The sequence below is a fragment of the Bombina bombina genome, chromosome 7 (assembly GCF_027579735.1).
Source record: "Bombina bombina isolate aBomBom1 chromosome 7, aBomBom1.pri, whole genome shotgun sequence".
Taxonomy (NCBI): domain Eukaryota; kingdom Metazoa; phylum Chordata; class Amphibia; order Anura; family Bombinatoridae; genus Bombina; species Bombina bombina.
The window spans coordinates 591,926,625-591,942,864 of NC_069505.1; the positions used below are offsets into that span (position 1 = coordinate 591,926,625).

The following is a 16,240-nucleotide window of genomic DNA, read 5'->3' on the forward strand; positions in this document are numbered from 1 at the left end:
CTGAGAGGAAAACTCTTGAACTCTAGTTTGTATCCCTGGGACACTATTTCTACTGCCCAGGGATCCTGAACATCTCAAACCCAAGCCTGAGCAAAGAATGAAAGTTTGCCCCCAACAAGATCCGGTCCAGGATCGGGGCATGCCCTTCATGCTGTCTTAGGTTCAATAGCAGGCTTCTTGGATTTTTTTTCCCCTTATTCCAAGACTGATTGGGTCTCCATGCTGGCTTAGACTGTTCCAGTTTGGAAGTGGAAGAATTTCCCTTGAAGTTTCAAAAGGAACGAAAATTACTCTGACGTCCCTTCTGTTTGTTTCTCTTATCCTGAGGGAGAAGATGACCCTTACCTCCCGTAATATCAGAAATTATCTGAAATTTCACCTTCGGATGCTACTATGGTATCCCCCTCCTCAGGCATCTGGTAGGAGGCGTCCGCAATAGCAATAACTGCGTCAGAAACTGAGACTGCAGAAGAAATGAGAGAAGCGATGTCTTTTAAAGTAACGCCAACTGGAGCTAAAGAGGATACGTAGGGCACTGCATGTGAGGGCAGTAAAATTTGGGACGTTTGAGGAGAAAGCTGCGGCATAAATTGAACATTGTCATTAGATTCCTGACCAGCATCCTCCTCAGAAAATGTTGGCTCGGGAAAAATGTTCTCTGTAACTTAAAGTCCTCTCAATACAAGAGGAACAAAAAGGAATTGGTGGTTCCACATTGGCATCAAAACACAACAAGCAGGTGTCATTTTGCAAAGCCTCTTGGTCCATTCTTACTCTTAATCGATCAAAATAGCAATTTTAAACCAAAATCAAAATTGATAAAAAAAAAAACATTACTGTCTCTTTAAAACTTAAACCGTAACCTTTTTACTGTAAACTGCAGAATGCTGAAAACGGATACTTAAGAGAAAAATAAAAAAACACCTCTACACCTCAGCTCTATGCTGAGGTGCCTACCTGCCCTGGGACACAGGAGGCAAGTCCCTTAGCAATTAGATTGATCTGTAGTCCAGCAAGAAAACGATTGCAGTTGTGATCCGCTCCTAGAAACGCTTGCTCGCAGAACTCAAGCGATTTTGGTCAGCCTGTAATGCTAAAATTACCGCCTTGCTTAGCTCCGCCCCTCGTGGGCGTCTCTAACAATCTCCCAGTCGGTGCTTTACAAGTTTAACCGCCGGGAGAATGGAACCGGCAGAGAAAATTAAATAATCAGCAATCTCAGCCCCAGTGCTGGCTATGCTGTCTAAAAGTCTCCTCCAGAAAGGAGAAATAGATGTCCCAAGAGAAAAAAAGAGCTTGTGCCCTTTCTTTCCTCCTTAATAAATACAGTGCCCACTTTTTTTAAATAAATGTCCCCCAGAAATAATAAAAGTTAGCACTCACCTGACAAATTCCCAACAGCAAGGCATCTCATCTGGCTTGCGAGGTCCTCTCCCTCACATCGGCCTGTGGAAACAAAACATGCTGAGTATTTCCTCCTTCAGACTTTCATAAACAGGGCAGCATACAATTCATGAGAGGCGCAGTGAGAATTATGTCCCACCAGTTCCCATTGCTCTAAAGCCACCACTGCTCTACTGAAGAGATTGAAGAATCTTTTCTAACACCTAGTTTACCACCTCCTTGCACTTAACGTAGGCAAAGAGAATGACTGGGTTGGAGGTGATATTTAACAGCTTTGCTGTGGTGCTCTTTGCGGCCTCCTGCAGGGCAGGAGTGGTATTCCCAATAGTAATTAAGATGATCTGTGGACTCATTGTGTCATTAAAAAGAAAGATGGTCAGCACTCCCAGTGAATAAAATATATTGATCACAATTAAAAAATACCGGTTAAAAGCATCTAACGCGTTTCGTCTTATACAGCCTTACTCATAGATATCTTATCTCATATCATCAGTTCAAAACATTTAAAAAAAACACAACAACACTAGCAATTGATTGGCTGGTTACAATGTAACGTTATCCTTTCCCTAATTCTTAAGGTGGACTTACATAGATCACTTCTCTAAAGGGTGGTGTATGGCTATGTTCTTATAGAGTATACATAATACTTTATATTAAAGGCAAATCTGATTAGTGCATATTTAGTATAATTAAGTCACATTCTGAGTTGAATCCCTTAGGCCACTGTCAGGGTTTTTCCCCTGTTTTGTTTGCCATGTGCTGCTGGCAGCCATTTTACTCGCCTCTCTTCCCGACTATGGTGCATTGTGGGGGATGCTGCTCATTTCCTGCACTTCCTTTTATGGCCAGACTGGTGTGCATCATCCGTGTGAGACAGGATGCAGTCTCAGAATTGTGATGTCATCACTTATTATTTAAAGGGCCTCTGTTCAGTATGCTTTGCCGTTGCGTTGCCTCAGACCTGTTTGTGAGAGTTCCTGTGTATTACCTGGCTGTCTGACGTCCTTCATGGTTCCTGCTCCCTGGATTGTACCTGACTGCTGTTTTCCTTGTTGCCGATTCAAGCTCGTCTGACTATTCGCTTTGGCTCCTGACTCGGCTCGTCTGACTACCAGCTCTGGTTTTGACTCCTGGCTTGTTATTTGACTTGTGGACTTTTTATTAATTTTTGCTATTAATAAAGGTGTGATTATTTTTGCACTTCTCGTCTCAGTCTGATTCCTGGCACCCTGACAGCCACATAGTGCATAGCTTGAAGATCCAAAAAAACTTCACGTTTTCAATAAGGACCTTGGTTTGTTGCCTCCTTTAGCTGGTGATTTAATGCTCTCAATGACTTCATGTAAATGTGTCAACCTGACCGTTGTGAATCTCAATTAAATGTTTTGCCATCTTTGAAGTGGCATCTATTATTTTTTAATATCCGATAGTTGTTCCCTTACCCCTTTCTCTGACCTCTCGGGTTATACAACCAACATATTTTAAATGGTATTGGGATCACCATAGCAGATAGACCACATAGACCGTACGACATCTGACTTAAGTGCGAACCTTCTGTCCATGATGTAAAGGAAAAATTACATTTGTATATTCCCTTTATCTATAGCCAAGAAATTTGTCTACATTCAGTGCTAATACGGAAGCATATTTTACCTATATTATATGTTTACAAAACACTATTAATCCCTAATATTTGATATACAATACTTGAATACAGCAGATGTGAATGTTTAAATACAACAACCCCATAAAAATTAAGTAGAGAGTTAAACACTACCAGCATCTCTTCAATGTGGTTTATAAGAAGGCACAAAGTAAGATTAAGAGTTCAATAAATAAAAGACTAACCTAATAGTTTTATCTTGACAAGCGACAGCCACAGTTTTCTGGGTTACATCAACGTCCATGTCATATAGAGTGGTCTTCTCCACAACGTGGTGCATTCTGAGAAACTGTATGCCCTCTTCATGCTGCCATGAAAGCCAAATATTACTTCTTTTTAGGTGTGTTTTTTTCAAGCAAAAATAGCGATGAAGGTGGCAAATTTAATACCAAAAGTGGTTAGAACGGCAACGGATGTAAATTTCAAACGTATCAGTAAAAAAACAGTTGTGGCCGAGAAGGGAATGAAAGTGAAGATGACTTTTAGAATTTACAAAATTAGAAATAATCAAAAAATGTTTTTATTTTCTTACAATTCTCAAATGGAGAAAAACAAAATTAAAAAATATATATTTTGCCTGGATAAAATTGATGTATAATATCAATGTGAAAAGCAATGTATTCTGTCTTTAAAACAATAAGAATATTTTAAAGGGACACTAAAGTAAAAAAAAAAAAAAAGGAAATTTATGCTTACCTGATAAATTGATTTATTCTACGATACGACGAGTCCACGGATTTCATCCTTACTTGTGGGATATTAACCTCTTGCTAACAGGAAGTGGCAAAGAGCACCACAGCAGAGCTGTATATATAGCTCCTCCCTTCCCTCCACCCCCAATCATTGGACCGAAGGTTTAGGAAGAGAAAGGAAAAGCTAAAGGTGCAGAGGTGACTGAAGTTGTAAAAATAAAATATAATCTGTCTTAAAATGACAGGGAGGGCCGTGGACTCGTCTTATCGTAGAAGAAATCAATTTATCAGGTAAGCATAAATTTCCTTTTCTTCTACAAGATACGACGAGTACACGGATTTCATCCTTACTTGTGGGATACAATACCAAAGCTACAGGACACGGATGAAACAGGAGGGACAAGACAGAGACCTAAACGGAAGGCACCACTGCTTGAAGAACCTTTCTCCCAAAAACAGCCTCAGAAGAAGCAAAAGTATCAAATTTGGAAAATTTGGAAAAAGTATGAAGGGACGACCAAGTCGCAGCCTTACAAATCTGTTCAACAGAAGCCTCGTTTTGTCCAGCAGTCTCATATGCCAGGCGGATGATACTCCTCAGAAAAAAAGAAAGAGAGGTAGCTGTAGCTTTCTGACCCCTACGCTTTCCAGAATAAACAATGAATAATGAAGATTATTGACGGAAATCCTTGGTTGCCTGTAAGTAAAACTTCAAGGCACGGACCACGTCCAGGTTATGTAACAGACGCTCCTTCTTAGAAGGATTAGGACTCAAGGAAGGAACAACAATTTCCTGATTAATATTCTTATTTGAAAAAACCTTAGGAAGAAATTTAGGTTTGGTACGTAAAACCACCTTACCAGAATGAAATATCAGAGCAGAAGAAAACATAATTTATGCTTACCTGATACATTCCTTTCTTCTGTAGTGTGATCAGTCCACGGGTCATCATTACTTCTGGGATATTACTCCTCCCCAACAGGAAGTGCAAGAGGATTCACCCAGCAGAGTTGCCATATAGCTCCTCCCCTCTACGTCACTCCCAGTCATTCGACCAAGGACCAACAAGAAAGGAGAAGCCAAAGGGTGTAGTGGTGACTGGAGTATAATTTAAAAAATATTTACCTGCCTTAAAAAACAGGGCGGGCCGTGGACTGATCACACTACAGAAGAAAGGAATTTATCAGTTAAGCATAAATTATGTTTTCTTCTGTTAAGTGTGATCAGTCCACGGGTCATCATTACTTCTGGGATACCAATACCAAAGCAAAAGTACACGGATGACGGGAGGGATAGGCAGGCTCTTTATACAGAAGGAACCACTGCCTGAAGGACCTTTCTCCCAAAAATAGCCTCCGAGGAAGCAAAAGTGTCAAATTTGTAAAATTTGGAAAAAGTATGAAGCGAAGACCAAGTTGCAGCCTTGCAAATCTGTTCAACAGAGGCCTCATTCTTAAAGGCCCAAGTGGAAGCCACAGCTCTAGTGGAATGAGCTGTAATTCTTTCAGGAGGCTGCTGTCCAGCAGTCTCATAAGCTAAACGAATTATGCTACGAAGCCAAAAAGAAAGAGAGGTAGCAGAAGCCTTTTGACCTCTCCTCTGACCAGAGTAAACGACAAACAGAGAAGACGTTTGTCGAAATTCCTTAGTTGCCTGTAAGTAAAATTTTAGGGCACGAACTACATCCAGATTGTGCAGAAGACGTTCCTTCTTCGAGGAAGGATTTGGACACAAAGAAGGAACAACAATCTCTTGATTGATATTCCTGTTAGTGACTACCTTAGGTAAGAACCCAGGTTTAGTACGCAGAACTACCTTATCCGAATGAAAAATCAAATAAGGAGAATCACAATGTAAGGCTGATAACTCAGAGACTCTTCGAGCCGAGGAAATAGCCATTAAAAATAGAACTTTCCAAGATAACAACTTTATATCAATGGAATGAAGGGGTTCAAACGGAACGCCCTGTAAAACGTTAAGAACAAGGTTTAAACTCCATGGCGGAGCAACAGTCTTAAACACAGGCTTAATCCTGGCCAAAGCCTGACAAAAAGCCTGAACGTCTGGAACTTCTGACAGACGTTTGTGCAACAGAATGGACAGAGCTGAGATCTGCCCCTTTAATGAACTAGCAGATAAACCCTTTTCTAAACCTTCTTGTAGAAAAGACAATATCCTAGGAATCCTAACCTTACTCCAAGAGTAACCTTTGGATTCGCACCAATATAGGTATTTACGCCATATCTTATGGTAAATCCTTCTGGTAACAGGCTTCCTAGCCTGTATTAAGGTATCAATAACTGACTCAGAAAACCCACGTTTTGATAAAATCAAGCGTTCAATTTCCAAGCAGTCAGCTTCAGAGAAGTTAGATTTTGATGTTTGAAAGGACCCTGTATTAGAAGGTCCTGTTTCAGAGGTAGAGACCAAGGTGGACAGGATGACATGTCCACTAGGTCTGCATACCAAGTCCTGTGTGGCCATGCAGGTGCTATTAGAATAACTGATGCTCTCTCCTGTTTGATTCTGGCAATCAATCGAGGAAGCATCGGGAAGGGTGGAAACACATAAGCCATCCTGAAGTCCCAAGGTGCTGTCAAGGCATCTATCAGGACTGCTCCTGGATCCCTGGATCTGGACCCGTAACGAGGAAGCTTGGCGTTCTGTCGAGAAGCCATGAGGTCTATCTCTGGTTTGCCCCAATGACGAAGTATTTGAGCAAAGACCTCCGGATGAAGTTCCCACTCCCCCGGATGAAAAGTCTGACGACTTAAGAAATCCGCCTCCCAGTTCTCCACTCCCGGGATGTGGATTGCTGACAGGTGGCAAGAGTGAGACTCTGCCCAGCGAATTATCTTTGATACTTCCATCATTGCTAGGGAGCTTCTTGTCCCTCCCTGATGGTTGATGTAAGCTACAGTCGTGATGTTGTCCGACTGAAACCTGATGAACCCCCGAGTTGTCAACTGGGGCCAAGCCAGGAGGGCATTCAGAACTGCTCTCAATTCCAGAATGTTTATTGGTAGGAGACTCTCCTCCTGACTCCATTGTCCCTGAGCCTTCAGAGAATTCCAGACGGCACCCCAACCTAGAAGGCTGGCGTCTGTTGTTACAATTGTCCAGTCTGGCCTGCTGAATGGCATCCCCCTGGACAGATGTGGCCGAGAAAGCCACCATAGAAGAGAATTTCTGGTCTCTTGATCCAGATTCAGAGAAGGGGACAAGTCTGAGTAATCCCCATTCCACTGACTTAGCATGCACAATTGCAGTGGTCTGAGGTGTAAGCGTGCAAAGGGTACTATGTCCATTGCCGCTACCATTAAGCCGATTACCTCCATGCATTGAGCCACTGACGGGTGTTGAATGGAATGAAGGGCGCGGCAAGCACTTTGAAGTCTTGTTAACCTGTCTTCTGTCAGGTAAATCTTCATTTCTACAGAATCTATAAGAGTCCCCAGGAAGGGAACTCTTGTGAGTGGAAAGAGAGAACTTTTCTTTTCGTTCACCTTCCATCCATGCGACCTTAGAAATGCCAGTACTAACTCTGTATGAGACTTGGCAGTTTGAAAGCTTGAAGCTTGTATCAGAATGTCGTCTAGGTACGGAGCTACCGAGATTCCTCGCGGTCTTAGTACCGCCAGAAGAGCACCCAGAACCTTTGTGAAGATTCTTGGAGCTGTAGCCAATCCGAATGGAAGAGCTACAAACTGGTAATGCCTGTCTAGGAAGGCAAACCTTAGGTACCGGTAATGATCTTTGTGAATCGGTATGTGAAGGTAAGCATCCTTTAAATCCACTGTGGTCATGTACTGACCCTTTTGGATCATGGGTAAAATTGTCCGAATAGTCTCCATTTTGAATGATGGAACTCTTAGGAATTTGTTTAGGATCTTTAAATCCAGGATTGGTCTGAAAGTTCCCTCTTTTTTGGGAACCACAAACAGATTTGAGTAAAACCCTTGTCCCTGTTCCGACCGTGGAACTGGATGGATTACTCCCATTAACAAAAGCTCTTGTACGCAGCGTAGAAACGCCTCTTTCTTTGTTTGGTTTGTTGACAACCTTGACAGATGAAATCTCTCTCTTGGAGGAGAGTATTTGAAGTCCAGAAGGTATCCCTGAGATATTATCTCTAGCGCCCAGGGATCCTGGACATCTCTTGCCCAAGCCTGGGCGAAGAGAGAAAGTCTGCCCCCCCACTAGATCCGATCCCGGATCGGGGGCCCTCAATTCATGCTGTTTTAGGGGCAGCAGCAGGTTTCCTGGCCTGCTTGCCCTTGTTCCAGGACTGGTTAGGTCTCCAGCCTTGTCTGTAGCGAGCAACAGATCCTTCTTGTTTTGGAGCAGAGGAAGTTGATGCTGCTCCTGCTTTGAAATTCCGAAAGGAACGAAAATTAGACTGTCTAGCCTTAGGTTTGGCTCTATCTTGAGGCAGGGCGTGGCCTTTACCTCCTGTAATGTCAGCGATAATTTCTTTCAAGCCGGGCCCAAATAAGGTCTGCCCTTTGAAAGGTATATTAAGTAATTTGGACTTAGAAGTAACATCAGCTGACCAGGATTTTAGCCACAGTGCTCTGCGCGCCTGAATGGCGAATCCGGAATTCTTAGCCGTAAGTTTAGTTAAATGTACTACGGCCTCCGAAATGAATGAATTAGCTAGCTTAAGGATTCTAAGCTTGTCCGTAATGTCGTCCAGAGTAGCTGAACTCATGTTCTCTTCCAGAGACTCAAACCAGAATGCCGCCGCAGCCGTGACCGGCGCAATGCATGCAAGGGGTTGCAATATAAAACCTTGTTGAACAAACATTTTCTTAAGGTAACCCTCTAACTTTTTATCCATTGGATCTGAAAAGGCACAGCTATCCTCCACCGGGATAGTGGTACGCTTAGCTAAAGTAGAAACTGCTCCCTCCACCTTAGGGACCGTTTGCCATAAGTCCCGTGTGGTGGTGTCTATTGGAAACATCTTTCTAAATATCGGAGGGGGTGAGAACGGCACACCGGGTCTATCCCACTCCTTAGTAATAATTTCAGTTAGTCTCTTAGGTATAGGAAAAACGTCAGTACTCGTTGGTACAGCAAAATATTTATCCAACCTACACATTCTCTCTGGTATTGCAACTGTGTTACAATCATTCAGAGCCGCTAACACCTCCCCTAATAATACACGGAGGTTTTCCAGCTTAAATTTAAAATTTAAAATATCTGAATCCAATCTGTTTGGATCAGAACCGTCAGCCGCAGAATGAAGCTCTCCGTCCTCATGTTCTGCAAGTTGTGACGCAGTATCTGACATGGCCCTAGCATTATCAGCGCACTCTGTTCTCACCCCAGAGTGATCACGCTTGCCTCTTAGTTCTGGTAATTTAGCCAAAACTTCAGTCATAACAGTAGCCATATCTTGTAATGTTATTTGTAATGGCCGCCCAGATGTACTGGGCGCCACCATATCGCGCACCTCCCGAGTGGGAGATGTAGGTACTGACACGTGAGGCGAGTTAGTCGGCATAACTCTCCCCTCGCTGTTTGGTGAAATGGGTTCAATTTGTACAGATTGACTTTTATTTAAAGTAGCATCAATACAGTTAGTACATAAATTTCTATTGGGCTCCACTTTGGCCTTAGCACAAATAGCACAACTATCTTCCTCTGAATCAGACATGTTTAACACACTAGCAAATAAACCAGCAACTTGGAAATACTATTCAAATAAAATACTATGAAAACGTACTGTGCCTATAAGAAGCACAGACAGATTTATGACAGTTGAAATTAATAAACTGAAAAGGTTATAGCATCAATCTTTGTAAAAAACACAATTTTAGCAAAGGTTTGTTCCCATTAGCAAAGGATAACTAACCCTGATAGCAGAAAAAAAGTTAAATAATAAACGTTTTTTATCACAGTCAACTACAATCTCACAGCTCTGCTGTGAATGATTACCTCCCTCAAAACAAGTTTTGAAGACCCCTGAGTTCTGTAGAGATGAACCGGATCATGCAGGAAATACAATGAGCTTCTGACTGAATTTTTTGATGCGTAGCAAAAGCGCCAAAAAAGGCCCCTCCCCCTCACACACAACAGTGAGAGAGATCAGTAAACTGTCAGAATTAGATCAAGCAACTGCCAAGTGGAAAAATAGTGCCCAAACATTTTATTCACCCAGTACCTCAGAAAAATGAAAACGATTTTACATTCCAGCAAAAACGTTTAACAAATTAAGAGTTATTAAAAAGCCTGTTGCTAGTCCCTGCAAAATAGGCTAAAATCTTATGTACACAGTGTAATTCCAGTGAAGTACCATTCCCCAGAATACTGAAGTGTAAAATATACATACATGACATTATATCGGTATGGCAGGATTTTCTCATCAATTCCATTGTCAGAAAAATAAAAGCTGCTACATGCCTCTTTGCAGAGTAATCTGCCCGCTGTCCCCTGATCTGAAGTTTACCTCTCCTCAGATGGCCGAGAAACAGCAATATGATCTTAACTACTCCGGCTAAAATCATAGTAAAAACCCTGGTAGATTCTTCTTCAAATTCTACCAGAGAAGGAATAACACACTCCGGTGCTATTATAAAATAACAAACTTTTGATTGAAGTTATAAAACTAAATATAATCACCATAGTCCTCTCACACATCCTATCTAGTCGTTGGGTGCAAGAGAATGACTGGGAGTGACGTAGAGGGGAGGAGCTATATGGCAACTCTGCTGGGTGAATCCTCTTGCACTTCCTGTTGGGGAGGAGTAATATCCCAGAAGTAATGATGACCCGTGGACTGATCACACTTAACAGAAGAAATAGCAACTAAAAACAAAACTTTCCAAGATAACAATTTAATATCTATGGAATGCATGGGTTCAAACGGAACCCCTTGAACAACTCGAAGAACTAAATTCAAACTCCAGGGAGGAGTAATTGGTCTAAATACAGGCTTAATTCTAGTTAGAGCCTGACAAAAAGACTGAACATCTGGCACATCTGCCAAATGTTTGTGAAGCAAAATTGACAAAGCAGAAATCTGTCCCTTTAAGGAACATGCTGATAACCCTTTCTCCAATCCTTCATGGAGAAAAGACAGAATCCTGGGAATCCTAACTTTACTCCATGAATAACCCTTGGATTCACACCAATAAAGATATTTACGCCATATCTTATGATAGATTTTTCTAGTGACAGGCTTTCGAGCCTGTATCAAAGTATCGATGACCGAATCAGAGAATCCTCGCTTAGATAAAATCAAGCGTTCAATCTCCAAGCAGTCAGCTGCAGAGAATTTGGATTTGGATGTTGGAAAGGTCCTTGAATGAGAAGGTCCTGTCTCAAAGGAAGTTTCCACGGTGGCAGAGAGGACATGTCCACTAGATCCGCATACCAAGTCCTGCGTGGCCACGCAGGCGCTATCAGGATTACTGAAGCTCTCTCCTGTTTGATCCGAGCAATCACGCGTGTAAGGAGCGGAAACGGTGAAAACACATTAGCTAGGCTGAACGACCAAGGCACTGCCAAGGCATCTATCAGTTTGGCCTGAGGATCCCTCGACCTGGATCCGTAACGTGGAAGCTTGGCATTCTGATGAGATGCCATCAGATCTAATTCCAGTCTGCCCCATTGGCGAATCAAAGAGGCAAACACCTCCGGATGGAGTTCCCACTCCCCCGGATGAAAAGTCTGATGACTTAGAAATTCCGCTTCCCAGTTCTCTACTCCTGGGATGTAGATTGCCGATAGATAGCAAGAGTGGGCCTCCACCCATCGGATTATCTTTGATACTTCTATCATCGCTAAGGAACTCCTTGTTCACCCCTAATTATTGATATACGCCACAGTCGTGATATTGTCCGACTGGAATCTGATGAATTAGGCCCAAGCCAACTGAGGCCACTCCTGAAGCGCATTGAATATTGCTCTCAGTTCCAGAATATGGACTCAGGTGGAGTCTCTAATTCCTATCAAAACACACTGAGCCTTCAGGGAATTCCAGACTGCACCCCAGCCCAGAAGACTGGCGTCCGTTGTCACTATCACCCACGAGGGTCTGCGGAAACATGTCCCCTTGGACAGATGATCCGGCGACAACCACCAAAGAAGAGTGTCTCTGGTCTCTTGATCCAGATTTATCTGAGGAGATAAATTTGCATAGTCCCCATTCCACTGTCTGAGCATGCACAGCTGCAGTGGTCTGAGATGAAAGTGAGCAAACGGAATGATGTCCATTGCCGCTACCATTAATCCAATGACTTCCATACACTGAGCCACTGATGGCCGAGGAATGGACTGAAGTGCTCGGCAAGTATTTAGAATCTTTGCTTTTCTGACCTCCGTCAGAAATATTTTCATGTCTACCGAGTCCATCAGAGTTCCCAAGAAGGGAACCCTTGTCCGTGGAACTAGTGAACTCTTTTCTATATTCACCTTCCAACCACGAGTTCTCAGGAAAGACAATACTATGTCCGTGTGAGATTTTGTCAAATGATAAGTTGACGCCTGAATCAGAATATCGTCCAGATATGGCGCCACTGCTATGCCCCGCGGTCTGAGAACCGCTAGAAGAGACCCTAGAACCTTTGTGAAGGTTCTGGGTGCTGTGGCCAACCCAAAGGGAAGCGCCACGAACTGATGTTTGTCCAGGAAGGCAAACCTTAGGAACTGATGATGATCCTTGTGGATAGGGATATGAAGGTATGCATCCTTCAAGTCCACGGTAGTCATATATTGACCCTCCTGGATCATTGTTCGTATAGTCTCCATCTTGAACGATGGGACTCTGAGAAACTTGTTTAGACACTTGAGATCTAAAATGATAGTTGATACCCGTGGGTCACTATTTCCAATGCCCAGGGGTCCTGAACATCTCTTGCCCAAGCCTGGGCAAAGAAAGAAAGTCTGCCCCCTACTAAATCCGGGCCCGGATCGGGGGCCGCCCCTTCATGCTGTCTTTGTAGCAGCAGCGGGTTTCTTGGATTGTTTACCTTTATTCCAAGCCTCGTTGGATCTCCAGACGGACTTGGATTGAGCAAAATTCCCTTCCTGCTTTGTGGAGGAAGAGGAAGCAGAGGGTATTCCTTTAAAATTTCGAAAGGAACGAAAATGATTTTGTTTACCCCTCATCTTAACAGACCTATCCTGAGGTAGGGCGTGGCCTTTACCTCCAGTAATGTCAGAAATGATTTCCTTCAGTTCAGGCCCGAATAGGGTCTTACCCTTGAAAGAAATAGCTAAAAGTTTAGACTTTGATGACACATCAGCAGACCACGATTTGAGCCATACCGCTCTACGCGTTAAAATGGCAAATCCTGCATTTATCGCCGCTAATTTAGCAATTTGAAAGGCGGCATTTGTAATAAAAGAATTAGCTAGCTTAAGAGCCTTAATTCTATCCAAAATATCCTCTAATGGGGTCTCAACCTTCAGAGACTCTTCTAGAGCATCAAACCAAAAAGCTGCTGCAGTAGTAATTGGAACAATGCAGGCTGTAGGTTGGAAAAGAAAACTCTGATGAATAAATCATTTCTTTGGAAGACCCTCTAACTTCTTATCCATAGGGTCTTTGAAAGCACAACTGTTCTCAATAGGTATAGATGTACGCTTAGCCAGGGTAGATATAGCGCCCTCCACCTTAGGGACCGACTGCCAAGAGTCCCGAATGGTGTCTGATATGGGAAACATTTTCTTAAAATTAGGAGGGGGAGAGAACTGTATACCTGGTCTATCCCATTCCTTTTTTACAATTTCCGAAATTCTTTTAGAAACCGGAAAAACATCAGTGTAAGTAGGCACTTCTAGGTATTTGTCCATCTTACACAATTTCTCTGGTGGTATCACAATAGGGTCACAATCATCCAGAGTCGCTAAAACCTCCCGAAGTAACAGGCGGAGGTATTCCATGACGTCCGAATCTGTCTGAGATAATATCTTTCCTGAATCTGAAAGTTCTCCCTCAGATAGCAATTTCCTGACCCCCAACTCAGAGCACTGTAAGGGTACGTCAGAAATAGTCAATAAAGCATCAGAGGATTCAGTATTCACATTAATAACTGACCTACTGCGTTTACCCTGTAACACTGGTAATTTAGATAATACCTCTGTAAGGGTAGTTGACATAACTGCAGCCATCTCCTGCAGAGTAAAAGAATTGGACGCACTAGGCGTCGCTTGTGTGGGCGTTAAAGGTTGTGACACTTGGGGAGAATTGGATGGCATATCCTGATTCTCTTCAGACTGAGAATCATCCTTAGGCAGACTTTCTTTACTTAAAATATGCTTTTTACATTGTAAGGCCCTTTCAGTACAAGAGGTACACAACGTAAGAGGGGGTTCCACAATGGCTTCTAAACACAGAGCAATTAGTATCCTCAATGTCAGATATGTCAACAGACTAGCAATAACCACAATAGTTGTGAAACACTTTATTGATTTAAACTATTTTTTGAAAAACATGAACTGCGCCTTTAAGGTATAAAAAAGCATGCATATTTTTTCCAAACTGCTTAAAAACGTTAATTAACGCTTTAAAATTAACTACACATAATCAATAGTCTGCCTCTCCCAGTATCCTTTATATTGCTGCTTTTAAGCCCATTATAAATGCTTAGCCCATTAGGTCAATAAAATAAAATAAACACAGGTTTTTCAGTAATACCCTTCGTTTACAGTTCTACTGCTTACCCCTTCCCTTGCAGGGAAAAATGTCAGCCAGTTCTGATATAGCAAGTCTCCTCAGAAATAAAGGACTGCACATACCTCAATGCTGCTTATAGCATGAAACCGTTCTCCACAACAAAGATTTCTCTTGTACTACCTTCAGAAGCTCTGTGGGAACCAATATGGATCTTAGTTACATCTGCTAAGATCATCAACCTCAGGGCAGAAATCTTCTTCCATATCTCCCTGAGGAAAATAGTACTCACCGGTACCATTTGAAAATTAAAAACTTCTTCATTGAAGAAACTAAAACTAACACCTCACTTTACCTCTTCCTATTATTAACACAGGCAAATAGAATGGCTGGGGGTGGAGGGAAGGGAGGAGCTATATATACAGCTCTGCTGTGGTGCTCTTTGCCACTTCCTGTTAGCAGGAGGTTAATATCCCACAAGGATGAAATCTGTGGACTCGTCGTATCTTGTAGAAGAAAAAAACGTTCACGATCCACACAAAAATAAATCAAATTTACTTACATCAAATTGTGCTCAGTCTTTTTACACGTACACTTTCTGAGACAACAGCTACTACTGAGCATGTGCAAGTGTTTACAGTTTATATGAGCCTGTGATTGGGTGACAGCAGTCACATGATACAGGCTGGCAAATAGACATTTTAAATGTAAAAGAAAGAATTACTGCTCATTTGAAATTCAGAGCAAGCGCTATTGTATTAGTATTATGTATGTTGATTGTGTAAGTCTAATGTATTTAATGGTCTTTTAAAAATCTACATTGATCACTCATCTCTCTTAATAGTGAGGTTCACAGCGAGACTTGTTAGGTTTTTTCTGGAAATGGTAAACTCAGATGTTCAATGCATATATGGATCATACACATAGCTGAGTTTGTGAAGACTTAAATTGAAGGTACAATCTACTTAATTGTTTTATTGTTTAAAAAGGGTAACAACCTTTGCTACCCATTCTTCAGCTTTGCATAACCAACATGGTTATATTATTATTATTATTATAAGTTATAACCTCTAAATCTCTGCCCGTTTCTAAGCCCCTACAGGCTGCCTCTTATCTCAGAATATTGTATTCACTTTTACAGCCAGACACTGCTACTTCATGTGTGCCATATACATAACATTATGCTCACTCCCGTGGAGTTATTCATCAGTCAGCACTAATTGGTTAAAATGCAAGTCTGTAAATAGAGATAAGGGGGTTGTTTGCAGAGGCTTAGATACAAGGTAATCACAGAGGTAAAAAACAGAATTTATGCTTACCTGATAAATTACTTTCTCCAACGGTGTGTCCGGTCCACGGCGTCATCCTTACTTGTGGGATATTCTCTTCCCCAACAGGAAATGGCAAAGAGCCCAGCAAAGCTGGTCACATGATCCCTCCTAGGCTCCGCCTACCCCAGTCATTCGACCGACGTACAGGAGGAATATGCATAGGAGAAATCATATGATACCGTGGTGACTGTAGTTAGAGAAAATAATTCATCAGACCTGATTAAAAAAAACCAGGGCGGGCCGTGGACCGGACACACCGTTGGAGAAAGTAATTTATCAGGTAAGCATAAATTCTGTTTTCTCCAACATAGGTGTGTCCGGTCCACGGCGTCATCCTTACTTGTGGGAACCAATACCAAAGCTTTAGGACACGGATGAAGGGAGGGAGCAAATCAGGTCACCTAAATGGAAGGCACCACGGCTTGCAAAACCTTTCTCCCAAAAATAGCCTCCGAAGAAGCAAAAGTATCAAATTTGTAAAATTTGGCAAAAGTGTGCAGTGAAGACCAAGTTGCTGCCTTACAT

General features: G+C 42.3%; 1 protein-coding gene across 1 annotated transcript in view; it reads right to left on the minus strand.

Annotated features, from left to right (window-relative positions):
- Positions 1 to 16,240, minus strand: part of LOC128636624 (WD repeat-containing protein 62-like) — a 368,449-nt gene that overhangs the window by 259,761 nt on the left and 92,448 nt on the right. Inside the window, 1 exon segment of the mRNA XM_053689615.1 lies at positions 3,253 to 3,374. Coding sequence (XP_053545590.1) covers positions 3,253 to 3,374 — 122 coding nt within the window.